General features: G+C 48.6%; 1 protein-coding gene across 1 annotated transcript in view; it reads left to right on the top strand.

The window, feature by feature from the left end:
• SEZ6 (seizure related 6 homolog) overlaps positions 1-20,308 on the top strand; it is a 55,163-nt gene that overhangs the window by 11,537 nt on the left and 23,318 nt on the right. Inside the window, exons 2-9 of the mRNA XM_056865419.1 lie at positions 673-865; positions 3,788-3,973; positions 4,079-4,247; positions 7,449-7,615; positions 8,193-8,387; positions 10,765-10,903; positions 16,730-16,926; positions 18,273-18,467. Coding sequence (XP_056721397.1) covers positions 730-865; positions 3,788-3,973; positions 4,079-4,247; positions 7,449-7,615; positions 8,193-8,387; positions 10,765-10,903; positions 16,730-16,926; positions 18,273-18,467 — 1,384 coding nt within the window. The 5' untranslated portion in view covers positions 673-729. The remainder of the gene's footprint in view (positions 1-672; positions 866-3,787; positions 3,974-4,078; positions 4,248-7,448; positions 7,616-8,192; positions 8,388-10,764; positions 10,904-16,729; positions 16,927-18,272; positions 18,468-20,308) is intronic.

The raw sequence follows: 20,308 nt of genomic DNA, 5'->3' as shown, positions 1-20,308 counted from the left end.
CAGAGTGTGCTTGGACCCCCGTTCTGCCCTCAGTGGAAAATAAAATGATAGGTCAAGAATGTACAGTGCTTCTGATCTTTATCAACTGGATATGGCTAAAGTAGGGTTGCCGGGTCCCTCTTCGCCACCAGTGGGAGGTTTTTGGGGCGGATCCTGAGGAGGGCAGGGTTTGGGGAGGGGAGGGACTTCAATGTCATAGAGTCCAATTGCCAAAGCGGCCATTTTCTCCAGGTGAACTGATCTCCATTGGCTGGAGATCAGGTGTAATAGCAGGAGATCTCTGGCTAGTACCTGGAAGATGGCAACTCTAAGCTAAAGCCCCCCTTTCCCCCAATTTCTCCTGCCAGGGCCCAAGGCTGGGACTTAGCCATGGAGATACTAGCCCTCTGTAGGGTTGCCAACCTCCAGGTGGTAGCTGGAGATCTCCTGCTACTACAACTGATGTCCAGCTGATAGAGATCAGTTCACCTGAAGAAAATGGCCGCTTTGGCAACTGGACGATGGCATTGAAGTCCCTCCCCTCTCCAAACCCCGCCCTCCTCAGGCTCTGCCCCAAAAACCTCCCGCCGGTGGCAAAGAGGAACCTGGCAACCCTAGCCCCCTAGCCTTGGCCACTCAAAAACTTGTGAATGGCAAACAGCCACAAGCTTCTCTCTCTTGGCTCCTTTGCAGGTCCAGAATATCAGCCTCACGGAAGGCGAGACGGTCACCGTGGAGACCCTCGGAGGGATGGAGCCTGTCGCCTTGGCCAACGAGTCGTTCCTGATGCGTGGGCAGGTCATCCGGGGCCCCAACAACCAAGTGGTGGTTCGCTTCCAGAGCCCGGCACCTGCCAACCCTGGCACCTTCCATTTCCATTTTCAAGGTGAGGGTCATGATGATCGGGGGAAGGCGTGCCGTGGTCTAGAGGCTGCCTGTAGATCCTTTGGCTACCGCTGGGGGAAAGCATTCACCAGGCCCTTCAGAATTAGGGGGAGGAGTTGTGCAGGGGGAGGGGCTTAGCCCAAACAAGGTTCCCACGCTCATCTCCCCTCCTAAAAATGACATCTGAGGTCACCTGAATAAACCTGAATGGCAGCAGGTAATGAAAAAAGATAAATGTGCAGTTAGCTTAGGGAATTCACTGCCACAAGAAGCAGGGAGGCCGTTATCGAATGATAAAAGGGGCCATAGTGCTGGGACAAGCAATGATCAGATCATCCTGACATTTTAAAGGAAGTAAATTTCAGGCTCATGTGCTCTCCCATGCAGATTGGGGCTGTGTGGGGAGCAGGGGAAGAGGGTTTATCTTCCAATCCCAGCTGTCAGCCACCCTCTCTTCTCCCCCCCCCCACTTGCAATTCTCGGGCAGAATTATGCAGATACAGGGGGTTACCCTCCTCTTGCCTTCCCACATAGCCCCAATCCAAATCTGAACTGTGCACTCATGTGAAGATGCTAGGAGATCTGTGACCCCTGCCTTGCCTATTCCTCCCTTAAGGATTTAAAGGTGGGGGGGAGGATTGGACAAATAAATAAAGAGCCAGTGTGGTATAGTGGTTAAGAGCGGTGGACTGTAATCTGGAGAACCAGGTTTGATTCCCAACTCCACATCAGATGCAGACTCTGATCTGGTGAACCGGGTTGGTTTCCCCACTCCTACACATGAAGCCAGCTGTGTGACCTTGGGCTAGTCACAGCTCTCTTAGAGCTCTATCAGCTCCACCTACCCCTTGTGGGGAGGGGAAGGGAAGGTGATTATAAGTTGATTTGATTCTTTCTTAAGTGGTAGAGAAAGTTGGCATATAAAAACCAGCTCTTCTTCTTCTACTACTACTTCTTCATCATCATCATGGTGGGCGGTCTATCAAAAGCTATTAAGCCATGACAGCTAAATAAAGCCGGTACCCAAAAGGTTGAGTGAACTAAAATTAAATTAAACAATGAAATATATTTATTACCAAGTATTACCAACCCTGTATTAGATTATCAACCCTCTATCTGTTGCCACAAGGGCTTGTTTTTATTGCTTTGTAATAAATTGTAATATATAAATTTATTGCTTTGTAATGAATATATTTCCCTGTTTAATTTCAGTTCACCCATCCATTTGGGTAGCCAGCGTTTCTGTTTGGTCCAGCTAAACAGAGCCTCCACATTCAGGGGCAGTGTACTTCTGCTCGTGATAAACAACACAGGAAGGCCTTCCTGTCCAGGCTGGGCTTGTGGCCTTCCCAGAAGCATGAGGATAGAGAAGGAGGCTTCAGTCTAATCCAACAGTTCTCCTCGTTTTTTGGGAGGGGGGATAGGCAAAGGGCAGCCTTCTGCTATGGGATGCTGCCAGCGCCACCATGATCGTGCGCACGATCCCCGCACAGCCAGCACAGGGGCTGCCGCAGCACCAGGGCTTCCCTTGCAGCTGCAGCGCAATTAGCTAATTGGGAGCTTGCTAATCACTGCTGGAGCTAATCGCTGATGCTGCCAGGTTAAAGCGGGCACCCACCGAAGAGACACTTAATGGGGAGCTAATTGGTCCCAGCAATTAACGTAATTTGCATGGAGCATGGGGGGGCTGCCGTCGTGTCTCCCACCTTCGTGCCTTGCCGGTGCTGGTACCCACACACCTTCTCGCCCCTCTTGCCCCCCCCCTTGTACCAAGCAGTGCCCCCAACAGAGAAGAGAATGAAGTAAGCCACTTTGGTTCCCCTTTGGGGAGAAAGTTGAGGTATAAATCAAGTAAATAATAAATAAAGATAAAGATTCTCAGAGGTGCTTTGAACACTGGCAGTGCTCTGTGTAAAGACAAACCCACAGTCTCTCCAAGGCAGGCCAACTCAATGTGACATTAAGCCTGAAAAAGACGAGAGCCAGTTATGCATGGAAGGATTTGCCTTGGATTTGCCACTCTTTAGATGCACATTTTTCCCATCCAAATTCTCAAAACTCAACAATAAGCCCCCATGCAGAGTTTTGAGAATTCAGATGGGGGAAATGTGCATCTAGAGAGCGGCGAATCCAAGGCAAAACCTCCCATGCATAAATGGCGATTTATTCACTCTTGCCCAGCAGATGAATCAGGGGTTTCATGGGAACATGACGCTGGGGAGGCAAAAAACCCTCTCATGGGGCTTTGCCCTTGTGCAGAACCTTGTCGCAATGAAACAACATAGGCCCTCTGCAGTTACAGATGAAGAAGAGTTGTTTTTTATATGCCGATTTTTTCTACCTTTTAAGGAGACTCAAATCTGCTTACAATCGCCTTCCCTTCCTCTCCCCACAACAGACACCCTGTGAGGTAGGTGAGGCTGAGAGAGTTCAAAGAAAACTGTGGCTAGCCCAAGGTCACCCAGCTGGCCTCATGTGTAGGTGTGGGGAAACTAACCTGGTTCACCAGATTAGAGTCCACCGCTTTTAACCACTACACCATGCTGTGGCTACACCACAGCCCCACAGACAAGTGAAGAAGAAGAAGAGTTGGTTTTTATATGCCGACTTTCTCTTCCACTTAAGGGAGAATCAAACCGGCTTGCAATCACCTTCCCTTCCCCTCCCCACAACAGACACCCTGTGAGGTAGGTGGGGCAGAGAGAGCTGTGACTAGCCCAAAGTCACCCAGCTGGCTTCATGTGTAGGAGTGGGGAAACAAATCCAGTTTGCCAGATAAGCCTCCCCCGCTCATGCAGAGGAGTGGGGAATCAAACCCGGTTCTCCAGATGAGTCCACTGCTTTAGCCTCACGACACATCATATTCCAGTCATATTCCACTTCTCTACAGCTGCCAGTGTCAATCCTTTCTTCCTCTCTTCAGCCTACCTGCTGAGCTGTGTCTTCCCAACACGTCCGGCCTACGGCGACGTCTCAGTCACCAGCTTGCATTCTGGGGGCAGCGCCTACTTCTCTTGCGCCACCGGCTACCAGCTCGTGGGCCAGGCCCACCTCACCTGTCTTAATGCCACAAGCCCCTTTTGGAGCAGTCGGGAGCCAACATGTGTCGGTCAGTGAAGGACACAATGGGCACTCCATGAGTGGGGCAAGGGAAGGGCTTGGGGGTTTGGGGTCTTCACCCATCGGGCTTTCTCTCAACCCTCTTGCATTGCAGCGGCTTGCGGCGGAGTGATCCGGAATGCCACCGTTGGACGCATCGTCTCGCCAGGCTTCCCTGCCAGCTACAGCAACAACCTGACCTGCCATTGGCTGCTGGAGGCACCACCAGGACAGCGTCTGCACCTCCATTTTGAGAAGGTTTCATTGGCTGAAGATGATGACAGGCAAGTGTGCAGATCTACCATTCCCCAGAGGCCACCATTTTGAAGCCCCTTAACAGAGCCATGGGCTGGCAAGGTGATTGCTTTTTCAGTGGACAGGGGCCTGCTTCTTTGTGTGAGAAGCTGGGGCTCTCCCACCCCTTTGCATTTATGTAGGGTTACCAACCTCCAGGTACTAGCTGGCGATCTCCTGCTATTACAACTGATCTCCAGCCGATAGAGATCAGTTCCCCTGGAGAAAATGGCTGCTCCACCCCAAAAACCTCCCACCAGTGGCGAAGATGGACCTGGCAACCCTAGTATCTGGGCGTGTGTCGTCCAAGATAAACATGGGAACAGGCTCAGGGTGCAAGAAAGGGCAGAGAGAGGATTCCAGGCCACCCCAAGTCCCTGAACCTTTGATCCCCGTGGCATAAGCGGTCAGTACGGAGGCATCAGTTGGGTTCCCACCGCTGCCACCATGCACAGCTGAACAGGCAGCCTGGATTCCATGAAGTGGTGAAACGCAGCATCATTTCTGTTGCTTCAACTATCGAATGTCTTTGCATGGGGTCACCCCAAAGAATGCTATGACACTCCCCCTTTTTCCTAGCCCTGTCAAGAGGCGGCTGGGATTTGAAGCAGCAGCCTCTGGAACTTTCCTTTGTGTAGAGGCTCAGGGAAAACCAAAGGGTCGAGCTGAACACTTATCTAATATAACAACCAATAAATCTACCTTTATTAAATATTGTACACAATTATATTTAAAAACTCAGGGCCTAAAATACAGGCTTCCTAAAAAAGCACAGTTACAAATATTACCAACACATTACAGTTGATGTTAGAACATAAAATGACCAAAATCTAACCAGACGTGTTTCGGCCTTTTACAGGCCTTCCTCAGTGGTCATACATACACAATTTTACAATACACATCCTGACATATACACAAACATTGTACAAGGTAAAAATATATATAAAAGCCTTTTATTCTGTGTGCTTTATGTTAAAATAGTTAGTCCATGTGCCTTAAAACATGTCTCTCAGTTCACACCTTGTATAGGGTGTCCAGCATCTGGGTACCCACGGTCAGGTAGAATAAAATATATTCGACTCTATGGCATTAAAGTCCCCTCCCCAAATCCCACCCTTCTCAGGCTCCACCCCAAAAACCTCCCGCCGGTGGTGAAGAGGGACCTGGCAACCCTAGGATGTGTATAACATCAACAAACATGAAGAAAATAATGGCACAGGGAAGACTGAAGCTGTTAGAGTCTCCTCCTATGTTCCGACATAGCTCTACCCACAACTGGGCTATAAATTGTGTTGGAGAGACCGAACTTTGGCTCTAAAGTTTCTAGCCCTTTTTTCCCTGTTCAGCAACAATATTTTAACTTTCTTACAGTCCCAGTATATCATCAGCTTTCATTTATAGCCCAGGTAAATGCACTACCTTTGGCAGAAACAGTGGGCCGTTGCACTGGAGTCCCTCTAGCCCAGAGATCGTGTCCATGCGGAAGAGCAGACATTGAATCATTAACTCGTTTTCTTCGTTTGTGGTTTATATTCCACTCAGAGGGCTTGCTTTATAACACCTCCTGTTGCTACATTTCCTGTCTGCTTGCACGATTTTCACCTTTTATTTTTCTTGACTGGTAGCGACAAGGGAGTTACATTCTCTGGAGTTAAAGTCACTGGAAAAGTCAATCATGCTAGGAAAAGTTGAGGGCAGCAGGAAAAGAGGAAGACCCAACAAGAGATGGATTGACTCCATCAAGGAAGCCACGGGCCTCAGTTTGCAAGATCTGAGCAAGGCTGTCAAAGACAGAACATTTTGGAGGACATTGATTCATAGAGTCACCATGAGTCGGAAGCGACTTGACGGCACTTAACACACACACGAAGTGTTGGAAGGGATCACCAGGGTCATCTGGTCCAATTCCCTGCACAGTGCAAGAAATTCCGAACAACATCCCCCCCCCACCTTCAGTGACCCATACTTCATGCCTAGAAGATGGCCAAGGTGCCCTCCCTCTCATAATCTGCTCTTAAAATTAGGAGCTTGTATGTATTAGACAGTCATGCTAGGAAAGGTTGAGGGCAGCAGAAAAGAGGAAGACCCAACAAGAGATGGATTGACTCAGTAAAGGAAGCCACGGCCCTCAGTTTGCAAGATCTGAGCAAGTCTGTCAAAGATAGGACATTTTGGAGGACTTTCATTCATAGGGTCGCCATGAGTCGGAAGCGACTTGACGGCATTTAACACACACACACACACATGTATTATCTGACCTGACCTGGATGGCCCAGGCTAGCCTGTTCTCATCAGAGCTCAGAAACTAAGCAGGGTCAGGCCTGGTTAGTATTTGGATGGGAGACCACCAAGGAGGAAGGCACTGGCAAACCACCTCTGTTAGTCTCTTGCCTTGAAAACCCCCAAAGAGGTCACCATAATTCGGCTGCGACTTGACAGCACTTTACACACACATGCAGTTGTGAACATTTTAATTCATTTATTTATTTTAATATTTAATAAGTTCAGACTTGTTTTTTTGATTCGCCCAAGTTCTTTGGCATGTAGGCGCTCGGATTTCTGAACAGGAACAGGCTCTAAAGTTCTCCAGCAGCTTGCTAAGCCCCTGGGCTTTGTGGCGATCACCTCTTCCCTTGCCTGCACACCTGCCAAGCATCTCCCTGAGCCTGGGTCCCATTCAGCTGGGATTCCATCTCTAGCAACTTGTTCCTCGGCAGCTTACGTCCCAGTGCTAATATCCCCTGAGTCCTGTCTGGCCCCTTCCTGAGGCATCCGTTCCCTCTTAGGGTTGCCAGGTCCCCCTTCACCACCGGTGGGAAGTTTGGGGGCAGATCCTGAGGAGGGCGGGGTTTGGGGCAGGGAGGGACTTCAGTGCCATAGAGTCCAATTGCCAAAGTGGCCATTTTCTCCAGGGGAACTGATCTCTATCGGCTGGAGATCAATTGTAATAGCAGGAGATCTCCAGCTATTACCTGGAGGTTGGCAACCCTATTCGCTCTTCCTCTTCCAGATTGGCCAAGGATCCTGGAGGATTTTGGGGGAGAGCATCTTCTTGGTGTGGAGTAGTGGAGTCACTGGGGGTGTGGAGGGGAGGCAGTTGTGAATTTCTTGCATTGTGCAGGGGGTTGGACTAGATGACCCTGGTGGTCCCTCCCAACTCCGTGATTCTATGTTTCTGCGGTTCCTTGCAGGCTTATCATTCGGAACGGAAATGACATTGAAGCTCCCCCTGTGTATGATTCCTATGAGGTGGAATACCTGCCGATCGAGGGGCTGGTCAGCACGGCCCGCTGCTTCTTCATTGAGCTGACCACAGACAGCAGTGGCGTGGCTGCAGGCATGGCTTTGCGATATGAAGGTGAGGCAGGAGGACTGTCAGGAAAGCTATACCACATCCCTCCCCGAAGATTTGGGGAGGCTTCACTCATAGGGCTGCCAACCTCCACGTAGTGGCTGCAGATCTCCTGCTATTACAACTGATCTCCAGGCAACAGAGAACCAGTTCCCCTGGAGAAAACGGCCGCTTTGGCCATTGGACTCTTATGAACTTCTATGAAGTTCTCCGAGAAATTTCCTAGTCCCCTTTCCAAGCCATCTAAGCTAGTGGCCATCTCTACATCCTGTGGGAATGAGTCCCACAGGTTCATTGCATCTTGTGTGAAGATAGGGTCACCAGCGCCGGGTTGGGAAATACCTGGAGATTTTGGGGGCAGATCTTGAAGAGGGCAGGGTTTGGAGAGGGGAGGGATTCCAATGCCATAGCCAAAGCAGCCATTTTCTCCAGGTGAACTGATCTCTATCGGCTGGAGATCAGTTGTAATACCAGGAGTTCTCCAGCCACCACCGGGAGGTTGGCAACCCTATGTAAAGATCTGTTTCTTTTTCTTTTCTTCCCTGTCCTATCCCCTTCCTCCCTTCCATTCTACCCATTGTAGCCTTTGAACCGGGGCACTGCTACGAGCCATTTGTCAAGTATGGGAACTTCACCACCAGCGATGCAACCTATACTCTGGGCACTACAGTGGAGTTTGCCTGTGAGGCCGGCTACACCCTGGAGCAAGGCTCCGTCATCATCGAGTGCATCGACCCCACCAGCCCCCAGTGGAATGAGACGGAGCCAGCCTGCCGAGGTAGGTCTACGGAGGTTCCTGACTCAGGCGAAGCCTGGCTTCTGAGAGGTTTAGGGTAGAACTTTGGTGAGCCTCCAGGGCAGAGGTTCCCAAAGTGGGCTCCAAAGAGCACTTGGTGCTCCACGAAACATCTCCTAGCGCTCCATTATCACCATGGCCCAAACCCATCTTTGAAGGAATGACCATAACCGTGGCTCAATAGGGATGCCAGCCTCCAGGTGGGACCTGGAGATCTCCTGGAATTACAGCTCACCTCCAGATTACAGAGATCCGTTCCCCTGGAGAAAATGGATGCTTTGGAAGGTGGACTCTCTGGCATGGTACCCCACTGAGGTCCCTGTCCTCCCCAGGCTCCAGCCCCAAATCTCCAGGAGTTTCCCAGATTGGATCTGGCAACTGTATTCCCTCTCTTGTTTGCTGACGGTGGTCAGGGTACATCTGGCAGCGCTATGGCTCAGTGGAACAGGATCTGCTTGGCATGCAGAAGGTCCCGGGTTCAATCCCCAGCATCTCCAGTTAAGGGTCAGGTAGGGCCTCTGCCTGAGATCCTAGACAGCCACTGCCAGCAGGCAATACTGACCTCGATGGACCAGTATAAAATAACTTCATGTGTTCATGTTCCTGTGTTTATCAGCCAAAGCTGATAGAAGACACTGCATACCATAGAGGAAACCTGAGCCTTTAACTGTAGGCCAGAATCCAGAAGCACCCCCAGACTGTGAACCTGTTCTTTGCAAAGGAGGGCAGCCCCATCTGGAACAGGCACACTCCTCCTTCTGAGTGCCCTTATCTCTGGCCAGCCGTCTCATCTAGAATGGCTTCAGTTTATTGACCTCCTCCATTTCGTTTGTTCAGAATTTCCACAGCCCCACCTGACTCAACTCTGAAGAAGAAACAGAGCGGGGTGTCAGTCACATACCGGTGGCCCCTCACTCCAAATCCATAAGCACATAAGAAAAGCCCTACTGGATCAGACCAAGACCCATCAAGTCCAGCAGTCTGTTCACACAGCGGCCAACCGGACAATCCCCAGACAATCTTTTCCCATCTTTTACAATAGTTTCATGTAGATGTTGAAAAGCTTGGAGCGTTGCCAAATGGAACTATGTCGGACCCCGTAGCTTAAATGCCACGGGGCAAGCAGAGTTCCTCTACTCCACCATTAAAAAACAGCTGACTGGGTAAGAGTGGAGCCAACAAATCATGGTGCCCCCCCCCCACTCCCAATCCTGCCAGACCCTCTGGGACACCAGGTTTGATGATCCTGAAGCCACTGAAAGATCCTTCTCCCATTGCAGAATGTCAATCATGGCAACAAAGGCTGCTTCCATCCCAGCTCCCTGGCTGAATCCAAATGGAAACTGGTCTGGATAATCAGTCTCCTCCAAAATTGCCTGAAGCGGAGTGGCCATCACTTTCTTGAGCACCCACCCCAAGAATGAAATGTTGGCCACTAGGCATAGCTATTTAGGCCAGGGGTGTCGAGCTCAATGGTTACGAGGGCCAGATATAACATAAATGTCACTTGGCCGGTCCTGACCACGCCTCGCCAGCCCAGATCGACAGTGCGGGGGGGGTGGCTTCCTCGGCTGGCTCGCGGGCCGTTTAAGAGCTCTCAGGGGGCCGGATCCGGCCCATGGGCCTTATGTTTGTCACAAGTCCTTCTTCAAGGTAAGAGCCTTTCAGAAGGCTTCTGAAAGAAGCTGTGATCTTAGACCTCTTCTTTAAGAGGTTGTCTTTGGCGCTTTCACTCATGCTGAACAATGTGCTTTCAATCCACTTTCAATGCACTTTAGCGATCGTTTGCAGGTGGATTTTGCCGCTCTGCACAAAGACACTTGCAAAGTGCACTGAAAGTGGATTGGAAGTACCCTGTTCAGCGTGTGAGGGATGTAAGTAATTATCGACCGGTGTCCAGTGTCCCCTTTCCGGGCAAGGTGACGGAACGGCCTGAGGCAGAGCCACTGTGCTTTCGAAACATCTGTCCTTGACCTGCTTCAGTCTGGCTTCAGGCCAGGATTCAGGACTGAAAGGGCACCAGCAGCTGCTGTTCTTCACTTACATCACTGCTGATTTTGCTGGACCTATCAGCAGCATTTGGTAGGGGTGACCTCAATATTTAGGCGGGTCAACTACAGTCAATATTTGGGCTACCAGGGGACAGGCCTCTGTTGGTTTCATTATTTTTTGCTGGCATGAAGCAAAGGATTTCCATAGGGCAGGCAGTCTTCTAGTTAGGGCTGACTGTGTGGGGCTCCCCAAGGGAAATCTGTACAGCTGTTCTTTACACACACTCATATCTCGCTTTGGCTGCCTGCCTGCCTGACCCCTGTGCGGACAGGGACCCCTTCTGACCCCTCTTTTCTGGATCTCACAGCCGTGTGCAGCGGGGAGATCACGGATGGAGCCGGCGTGGTGCTTTCTCCTAACTGGCCAGAGGCCTATGGGAAGGGCCAGGACTGCATCTGGGGGTTGCATGTGGAAGAGGACAAGCGCATCATGCTGGATATCCAAGTGTGAGTGTACCACTGATGTGGCTCTATGTGCTGCACCAAGAAATCATGGATGCTGTGGTAATGGAGTCCATGAGAACAAACTTCAGGGAAATCTCTAATCTTTGTGAAAACACTCTTCACTGAATGGTTTTGCCTTTGGTGCTGGAAAGTGCCATCAAGTGACAGCCAATTTATAGAGATTCTGTAGGTTCTTCTTCTTCTCCTTCTGCATTACTTCTTCTTTTCTTCTCCTTTTCTTCTTCTCCTTTTCTTCTTCTTTTCTTCTTCTCCTTCTTTTCTGTCTTCTTTTCTCCTCCTCCTCCTCCTCAAGGGAAGAGACAAACTGAGGTTGGGTTTGCCATTGCCTGCCTCTTCCTTTTTTCCCCTTCCAACATCACCACATACACCCAGTTGTGTTTTCCTATTCAGGGGGCACGGTATGAGTACCCACAAATTTTCCTCAGCACAGGCAGCCTGGGAGTAGTCACTGTCGCCAGGAAAACAGTATAAAGTAAAAGCGTTCAATAGTCTAGCCTCACCCCATCCTCCAGTGCTACATTCAGCCTTTGAATCGTTTCTTCTGTGGACGCAATATGTTTTTTAAACCACCTTGGAGGAAAATAAAAACAGAAGGAGAAGAACTGTTTTGTTCCACCCTTGAACTGCCAACCTCATGGATATGCAGTCTTCTACACACACACCCTCACACACACATCATTTGCTTTTGGAATGCCATCAAGTCGCTTCCAACTCATGGCGACCCCATGAATCAACGTCCTCCAAAACGTCCAGGCGTTAACAGCCTTGCTCAGGTCTTGCAGACTGAGGATCGAGGCTGCCTTTACAGAGCCTATCCATCTCAAGTTGGGTCTTCCTCTTTTCTTGCTGCCTTCAACTTTTCCTAGCGTTATTGTCTTTTCTGGTAACTCTTGTCTTCTCAGAATGTGCCCAAAGTACAATAGCCTCAATTTAGTCATGTTAGCTTCCAGGGACAGTTCAGGATTGATTTGATCTAGAACCCACTGGCTTGTCTTTTTGGCGGTCCAGGGTATCTGTAAAATTCTCATCCAACACCACATTTCAACGGAATCTGCTTTTTTCCTGTCAGCTTTCTTAATTCTGCAACTTTTACATCCTTACATACTGATAGGGAACACTATGGCACTGGGAACACTGGAATAACCAATTCATGCCATCGTATTCCCTATTACTATGTATGGGTGTGAAAGCTGGACAGTGAAGAAAGCTGATAGGGACTTCCTGTAGAGCGTTTGGTCCGAGCGCCATTGTTTCCTGGGGGCTCCCAGGAAACACCAAGAGTCGTTTAGATTTGGAGTGCAAAAAGCACTCCAACTCGGTCCTAAATAGTGGATCGGGAAGCAGGAAATTCCCCTGCAGCCTTCAAGAGCGGTTTGGACTCCCATATTCTCTAAGAGAGCTTTTTTAAGCCTCCCGTAGAGTTGGAAGTTGTCCCCGCCGGCATAGGGGCTACCATTGCCACGGACGACTCTTTGGATTATAGGCTTTGACCTCCTCTATACATTAACATCAAATAATCTATGAAAAGAACAAGAAGCCTCACCTTTGGAAGTCAGAGTGAGTAAAAAGACACTTTTTGCCTTTATCTTGATTGAGAAGACCTGAATGACGATAAAAACACCTACGAAAACCGGCGACTCCCTGCCCAGCGTAATGAGACTTTTAAAATAAACAAATGCCATTAAATGAACTGACTAAGACCTTATCAACTTGATCAGTGAGTAGACGCAATAAAAGGGACTTTTGAATGACTTTACAACTACCAATTAAATGCTTTGAGGGGAGGGAGGGAGACGAAAACCTTCCCCCCCCACTTCCGGCTCTCTTTGATTCATGTCCAGCCACGTCGCCTCTTAAGACCGGAAGATAACAAGAAGGGCTTTGTTACCATCGAAAAGACAGGGCAGATTGGAAGACTTGAAGTGAATCTCCCCTGTGTAACCATCAAATCGTTCCTACTACTTAACCACCGAGAGGAGACGACGCAGGGTCTATGATACTGCAGTTTCCTGTCTACTTTCTTTTCTTTATCTGTGCTGCTTTGAAGCATAATTGAGGATATCTTGAAAATTACAAAGCCTGCTTCTATATAAGAATACAAGCAGATATGTCAAACAAGAGGATGGAAGAGATGTTACTCAAACAAATGGACATGTTTGCAGTGCAACAAGATTTAGTCTTTGAAAAACAACAAGCGCTCTCACATCAAGTATTTCAACTAGCTGAGGTGATGAATATCCTATTTAAATCAATTAATGGAAAACTGGACACAATTATTGAGGAGATCCACAATATGAAGACCCAAGATTTTAAAGAGGTAGCTGCAAGTGACCAGCTGGCAAGGAGAGAGAGCAACATGAGAGAACTCAATACCTCTACAATTTACTTGTCTGAGTTACTGCTGACAGGAGGAGCATTATTATCCCAAGAAAACACTTCCTGCCAGCCAGCGATGGAGGGAGACATGACGAAGGATTTTACCAAGAAGATGCTGGAAATTTTAACAAGAAGCCAATGGATACAATCACCGGGATCTTCTTTTACATCTTCAGAGGCCAGAATTGCAGCTACTATATTGAAAAACGGGGGGTGGGGATTGGGAAATAAAGAAGGACTGGCAGATCCCCTCCCAAAACAAGATAATGGCTAAAATGATGCTTATTTTTGGGGTGTAAGGGAGCCACAGTGGATTTACTTTGATGAATTTTTAATGGGAAAATTTGTTTATGTATTGATCTAATCCCTTTAATTTAGAATAATAGAATGTTATATAGAGACAATGATGATAATATTATAACTAGGTAGGACTTGAAATTGCTTATAGAAGTAGTATAGATAGCTTAAAGCAAGTCTGTATGAGAGAAAATAAGGATTAGAAATTAATTTGAAATGCAAAAGTGTTAACCAGTAGAATTAGTGACTGAAGAAGATGCGGGGAAGTCACATATAGTAGATAGCATAGAATATTATAGATAACATATTCTCAGTAATAGCAATGAACTTTTTTTGTTACAAGCAGTTACAACTGAATATATTGTTGAGATATGTTTATTTTAGTTGAATTGTAGAAAATAATAAAAATAATAAAAAAAAAAAGAAAGCTGATAGGAAGAAAATAGATTCCTTTGAAATGTGGTGTTGGAGGAGAGGGTTACGGATTCCGTGGACTACTAAAAAAACAAATCAGTGGGTTATAGATCAAATCAATCCTGAACTGACCCTAGAAGCTAAAATGACTAAACTGAGGCTGTCGTATTTTGGTCACGTCATGAGACGACAAGAATCACTGGAAAAGACAGTCATGCTAGGAAAAGTTGAGGGCAGCAGGAAAAGAGGAAGACCCAACAAGAGATGGATTGACTCAATAAAGGAAGCCACAGCCTTCAATTTGCAAGATCTGAGCAAGGCTGTCAAAGATAGGACATTTTGGAGGACTTTCATTCATAGGGTCGCCATGAGTCGGAAGCGACTTGTCTGCACTTAACACACACAATAACCAATTAATGAACCTCAACTGTAATAAGAAAACACAGGGGTGGGATGGTTCAGCCTGGGGGTGTCTAAAGCATTTCCCCATACCGAATTTTATAAACACAATTTGAAGATTTCAGCTCAGATTTGAATTTGGGAACACTTTGCCCTCTTTCAAATGCGTGGGCTATTTCATCGTGGGCAGAGAAGAAAAGCGTGTCAGGCTGGCTAGCCAAGTGTAAAAAACACTGTGAAAAATATTGAGCAGATGATACCAGATCTCAGTGAGGAGTTTCTTTTCACAACTTCGGATTTGTAAGTTTTGAGATCATGCCAAAGGCCCGCCAAATATAGTACCCAGTTTTGGAACCATCACCAGCTGCCAGATAAATTTGGAAAGGCTTTCACAAGCAGGCCACAAAGTGAGCAGCCATCTTCACCCGCCGTGTGTCCCTAGCCCTGGCAACTGGGTGTGTCTCTGAATACAGAGGTTCTATTTGGGAGCCAGCATGGTGTAGTGGTTAAGAGCAGTGGTTTGAAGCAGTAGACTCTGATCTGGAGAACCGGGTTTGACTCCCTACTCCTCCACTTGAGTGGTGGATGCTAATCTGGTGAACCGGGTTGGTTTCCCCACCCCTACACATGAAGCCAGCTGGGTGACCTTGGGCTAGTCACAGCTCTGTTAGAGCTCTCTCAGCCCCACCTACCTCACAGGGTGCCTGTTGTGGGGAGGGGAAAGGAAGGTGATTGTAAGCTGGTTTGATTCTTCCTTAAGTGGTAGAGAAAGTCGGCATGTAAAAACCAACTCTTCTTCTTGGTTATTTTGGCAGCCAACATTGATGGGCTTCTCCTTGATGAATTTGCCGAATTTTTTTTTAAACCATCTAACTTAGTGGCCACCATCAAAGCTAGTGGTAGTGGTATATGTTAATGTAGGGGTCCCCAGCATGGTGCCTGTGGGTGCCATGGCACCTGCTGACACCTTTTCTGGCACCCACCAAGTGTTTTTAGGAAGTTGATGGGGCCAGGTAAGGCTTTTGCCACTGTAGATTTGGATTTGTTTTAATGTTGAGTTGGCGGCAGCTGTGTTACTGAAGTTACGCTGAGGCAACAATTTTGTGGCTGACTCCGCCTCCTGTGGCAGCCATTTTGTGGCTGCCATTTTGTTGCTGCACCCACCGTGCTGTGTCAAAACTCCAGTGTGCCTGCAGGCTCAAAAAGGTTGGGGACCCCTGTGGTAATGACAAACCGGGAGACGAGTCTTTCCTTTGGCAGTACTGCCTATATTGACTTCCTTAAGTGTCCTCAATAAGGGAGGTCCCCAGGAATTTAGGCCTGCAGTGGGTGGGGGGAGCCAAGAAAGTCACACTCAAAAAGCACAAACCCTTCAGCCTGCAGAAACACTCAGCTGGATCTAGGGTTGCAAGGTCTCTCTTTGCCACCAGCGGGAGGTTTTTGGGGCAGAGCTTGAAGAGGCCACAGCAAAGCAAGCCGCTCAGGAGGCAGCGTGGCTGCACCATGGCGCACCGCAACTACCCCCCGTTTAGAATTGTAGAGCCAGCACGGTGTAGAGGTTAAGAGCGATGGTTTGGAGCAGTGGACTCTAATCTGAAGGACCAGGCTTGATTCCCCACTCCACCACATGAGCGGCTAATCTGGTGAACCGGGTTGGTTTCCCCGCTCCTCCACGAGGCCAGCTGGGTGACCGTGGACTAGTCACAGCTCTCTTAGAGCTCTCTCAGCCCCACCTACCTCTCACAGGGTGTCTGTTGTGGGGAGAGGAAGGGAAGGTGATTGTAAGCCAGTTTGATTCTTCCTTAAGTGGCAGAGAAAGTCGGCATATAAAAACCAACTCTTCTTCTTCATCTTCATCTTCTACTACTACTCCTACTCAAGTTGTCCATTTTCTAAATGAAAAACCCCAAGAGTTTCTTCCCCTCCCACAGCTGTAGTTAATTTAGACTATTTTTTTTACACAGATTGTGCCCCCTCAAAGTTGTTAAGAGCTCTGTGCAAACTATGGACATGTGTTTTGGAACACTAGAGGGAGGGAGGGAGGAGGGATGGCCCAGGCTAGCTCGTCAGATCTCAGAAGCTAAGCAGGGATGGCCTTGGTTAGTACTTGTGTGAGAGACCACCAAGGAAGTCCAGGGTCGCTACACAGAGCAGGCAATGGCAAACCACCTCTGTTTGTCTCTTGCCTTGAAAACCCCACGAGGGATTGCCATAAGTTGGCCTCAACTTGACGGCACACTCCACCACCACTGGCAAAGTGGGTCACAGAACCATCGAGACCCTTGGTTCTTTGCTGATAGCAGCCCTGCTGTGTTCCTTCAGGTTGCGCCTAGGCAAAGGGGATGTGCTGACCTTCTACGATGGAGACGACCTGACGGCACGCATCCTGGGCCAGTACTCTGGCCTCAACCGGCACTTCAAGCTCTTCACCTCTACGGCCGATGTCACCATCCAGTTCCAGTCTGACCCTGGCAGCAGCGGCTTAGGCTACCAACAGGGATTCATTATCCACTTTACAGGTTTGCATCACATTTCCTGGACATTTGGAAGACAGGTGCTCTGTGGCAAGACGCCCCAGCTTTCCCTCTGCTTAATTTTTCTTTCGGGGAGAGGTTGGCAGAAGAAATCCAGAAGCCATTTTCAATGTTCACTTTGAGCACTGTATGCTGCTTGATTCTGTGCAGACGAAGGATTCAGCAAAGGAAGCAGAACTGAGCCCCTGAACAATTAAAGCTTTCATCATCTGCTTGGCATGCAGAAGGTCCCAGGTTGGCATGCAGAAGGTCCCAGGTTGGCATGCAGAAGGTCCCAGGTTCAATCCCCAGCATCTCCAGTTAAAAGAACTAGGCAAGTAGGTGATGTGAAAGACCTCAGCCTGAGACCCTGGAGAGCCGCTGCCAGTCTGCGTAGACAATTCTGACTTTGATGGACTAAGGGTCTGATTCAGTAGAAGACAGCTTCATGTGTTCATGGGTTCATAGTTACGAAAAAGCTGGTTAGGGTATAGTTAGATCAGATGCCCAGGTTGGGTTCTCCTCCTCTGTGAAACTTACCTTGGGCGCTTTTACACATGCTGAATAATGTATTTTCAATCCACTTTCAGTGCACTTTAACGATAATTGGCAAGTGGATTTTGCCGTTTCACACAGTAAAAATCCACTTGAAAAGTGCATTGAAAGTGGATTGAAAGTGCATTATTTGGCATGTGTGAAAGCACCCCCTGTTGGGGCTAGTTCTCACATGATCTCACATAAAGCTGCCTTATACTGAATCAGAACCTTGGTCCATCAAAGTCAGTATTGTCAGTAGGCTGTGAGAAATTTATTTGTATGTGGCCATAGGCCTTCACAAAACATCATCTACAAAGTAATACAATATTTTAAAAAGACATGTACAAGAAAATAAAATCTAGTAGGGTTAACATGGTTACGAAGCACCAAAAACAACATCATTTGTGGGATTCAAAGTCAGTATTGTCTACTCAGACCGCCGCCGATCTCTGGGGTGTCAGGCAGGGGTCTTTCACATCACCTACTTGCCTAGTCCCTTTAACTGGAGATGCCAGGGATTGAACCTGGGACCTTCTGCATGCCAAACAGATGCTCTACCACTGAGCCACAGCCCCTCCCCTAATAAGGGTGCAGTGAGATTGTGTCCAACACATAGCTGCTGCTGCTGAAATCAGCAGCTCTGGGCTGAGTTCTCCTTCTCAGTGAATCTTACCCCAAAATAACAGTATTGTGCATTTCCCTGTATGTCTGGTAGGGAGGGCAGGGAAGCATGCAGGGGGAGCTTGTGGCCAGGCAGGGAGCAGGCCAGTCTGATCTCCCATCTCTCTGATCAACACGTGCTCTTTCCTTCTCAGAGGTGCCCCGCAATGACACTTGCCCTGAACTGCCAGAGATCCCCAATGGTTGGAAGACAGCATCCCACCCAGAGCTGATCCACGGCACTGTGGTCACCTACCACTGCTACCCTGGCTACGAACTGGTGGGCACCGAGCTCCTGATGTGCCACTGGGACTTGACTTGGAGCGGGGACCTGCCCTCTTGCCAGCGAGGTGAGTGTGTACATGGAGGGGAGGCATGCCCGTGCCAAGGAGAGAGATAACAGGTTGTCCTATGAGGAAAGGTTGAAGGAGCTGGGTACGTTTAGCCTGAAGAGGAGAAGATTGAGAGGTGATATGATAACCATCTTCAAGTACTCGAAGGGCTGTCATAGGGAGGAGGGTGCCGAGTTGTTTTCTGTTGCCCCAGAAGGTCGGACCAGATCCAGCGGGTTGAAATTAAATCAAAAAGAGTTTCCGTCTAGACATTAGGGAAGAATTTTCTGACAGAGTGGTTCCGAGGCTTCCTCGGGAGGTGGTGTGCTTTCGTTCTCTGAAGGTTTTTAAGCAGAGGCAGCAGTGCTATCAGCAATGCTGATTCTGTGACCTTAGGCAGATTGTGAGAGGGAGGGCATCTTGGCCATCTTCTGGGCATGGAGTAGGCTCACTGGGGGTGTGGGGAGGAGGTAGTTGTGAATTTCCTGCATTGTGCAGGGGGTTGGACTAGATGACCCTGGTGGTTCCTTCCAACTCTATGATTCTGTGATTCTAGAGAGAAGGCCTCTCTCATTTCCTACATATTTTCCTTTGTTTCCTACCTGGATTGCCGCTCTTTATCTGGACCCTCCTAGAAAGCAAAGAGGTAGAGGTGAAGAAAGGGGAGAGCCCTTTCCTAAGCTTGAGATTGCTCAGGAACAGGCTTTTTTGTGTGTGAGTCTGCATTGAAACTGAAGTCACACGTCCCTAAATACTCAATAAGTGCATAAATATTTTCTAAATGAGGTCTTGGAAGGATGGGCAGGCATCCATCCTCTTAGGGATGCCGGCCTCCAGGTGGGACCTGGGGATCCCCCAAAATTACAGCTCATCTCCAGACTACACAGGTCAGTTCCTCTGGATAAAATGGCAGCTTCGGAGGGTAGACTCTAGGGCACTATGCCCCTCTAAGGTCCCTGTGCAGACTTCTAAAAACATTGCTTTGGTAGCAGCTGCTACCACAGCTCAAGGAACTTCACTGTGTGACTGAAGGTAAGCTGCAGTGGCCATTGTGTGGTTGGCTCCGCCTTCTGAGGCAGCCACTGTGTGTCAGTCATTGCGTGGCTGCGCCCACCATGCTGTTTCAGGATTTCAAAGGTGCTCACAGGCTTTAAAAGGTTTGGGGACCCCTGCAATACAGAGGGCCAAGATTCCTTTCGGATAGGGTTGCCAGGTCCCGCTTCGCCACCAGCGGGAGGTTTTTGGGGCGGAGCCTGAGGAGGGTGGGGTTTGGGGAGGGACTTCAATGCCATAGAGTCCAATGACCAAAGTGGCCATTTGCTCCAGGTGAACTGATCTCTATTGGCAGATCAGTTGTAATAGCAGGAGATCTCCAGCTAGTACCTGGAGGTTGGCAACCCTACTTTCTGAGTAGCTACCTGCTGCAGGCACACTCTGGGATTGCTGCAGATTTTGGGCAAAAACGCATGGTTGTTTTATCCTCCTTTAATCCCTGTTTTAGCCAGGATTGAACTCACATTAGGCGAAACGCATGGGTTCGATCCTGGATGAATCCTGGCTGAAACAGGGATTAAAGGAGGATAAAGCGACCATGCATTTTCACCCATTGTCAGATTCATGGGAGGAAAAGTTTGCATTGGCCCCAAATACTGGAGGGAATAAATAAGCTGGGGGGGGGGCTGTGAGAGATCCCCCTCTCTGAGTTTGCTTCTCCAAATCAGTTGCTCAGACGTTGATACAGAAACAATAGATTTATTGAAGCCTTCAGGAGATGAGACAGGCACAGGTAGAAAGTTGCAAGTGAGGGGCTATACGGGTTTACAGAATATATTGACTCCAGGGCACTGGGGCACTGGGGT

Source organism: Euleptes europaea, chromosome 19, assembly GCF_029931775.1.
Source record: "Euleptes europaea isolate rEulEur1 chromosome 19, rEulEur1.hap1, whole genome shotgun sequence".
Lineage (NCBI taxonomy): Eukaryota > Metazoa > Chordata > Lepidosauria > Squamata > Sphaerodactylidae > Euleptes > Euleptes europaea.
This window is presented reverse-complemented; position numbering and strand designations above follow the sequence as displayed.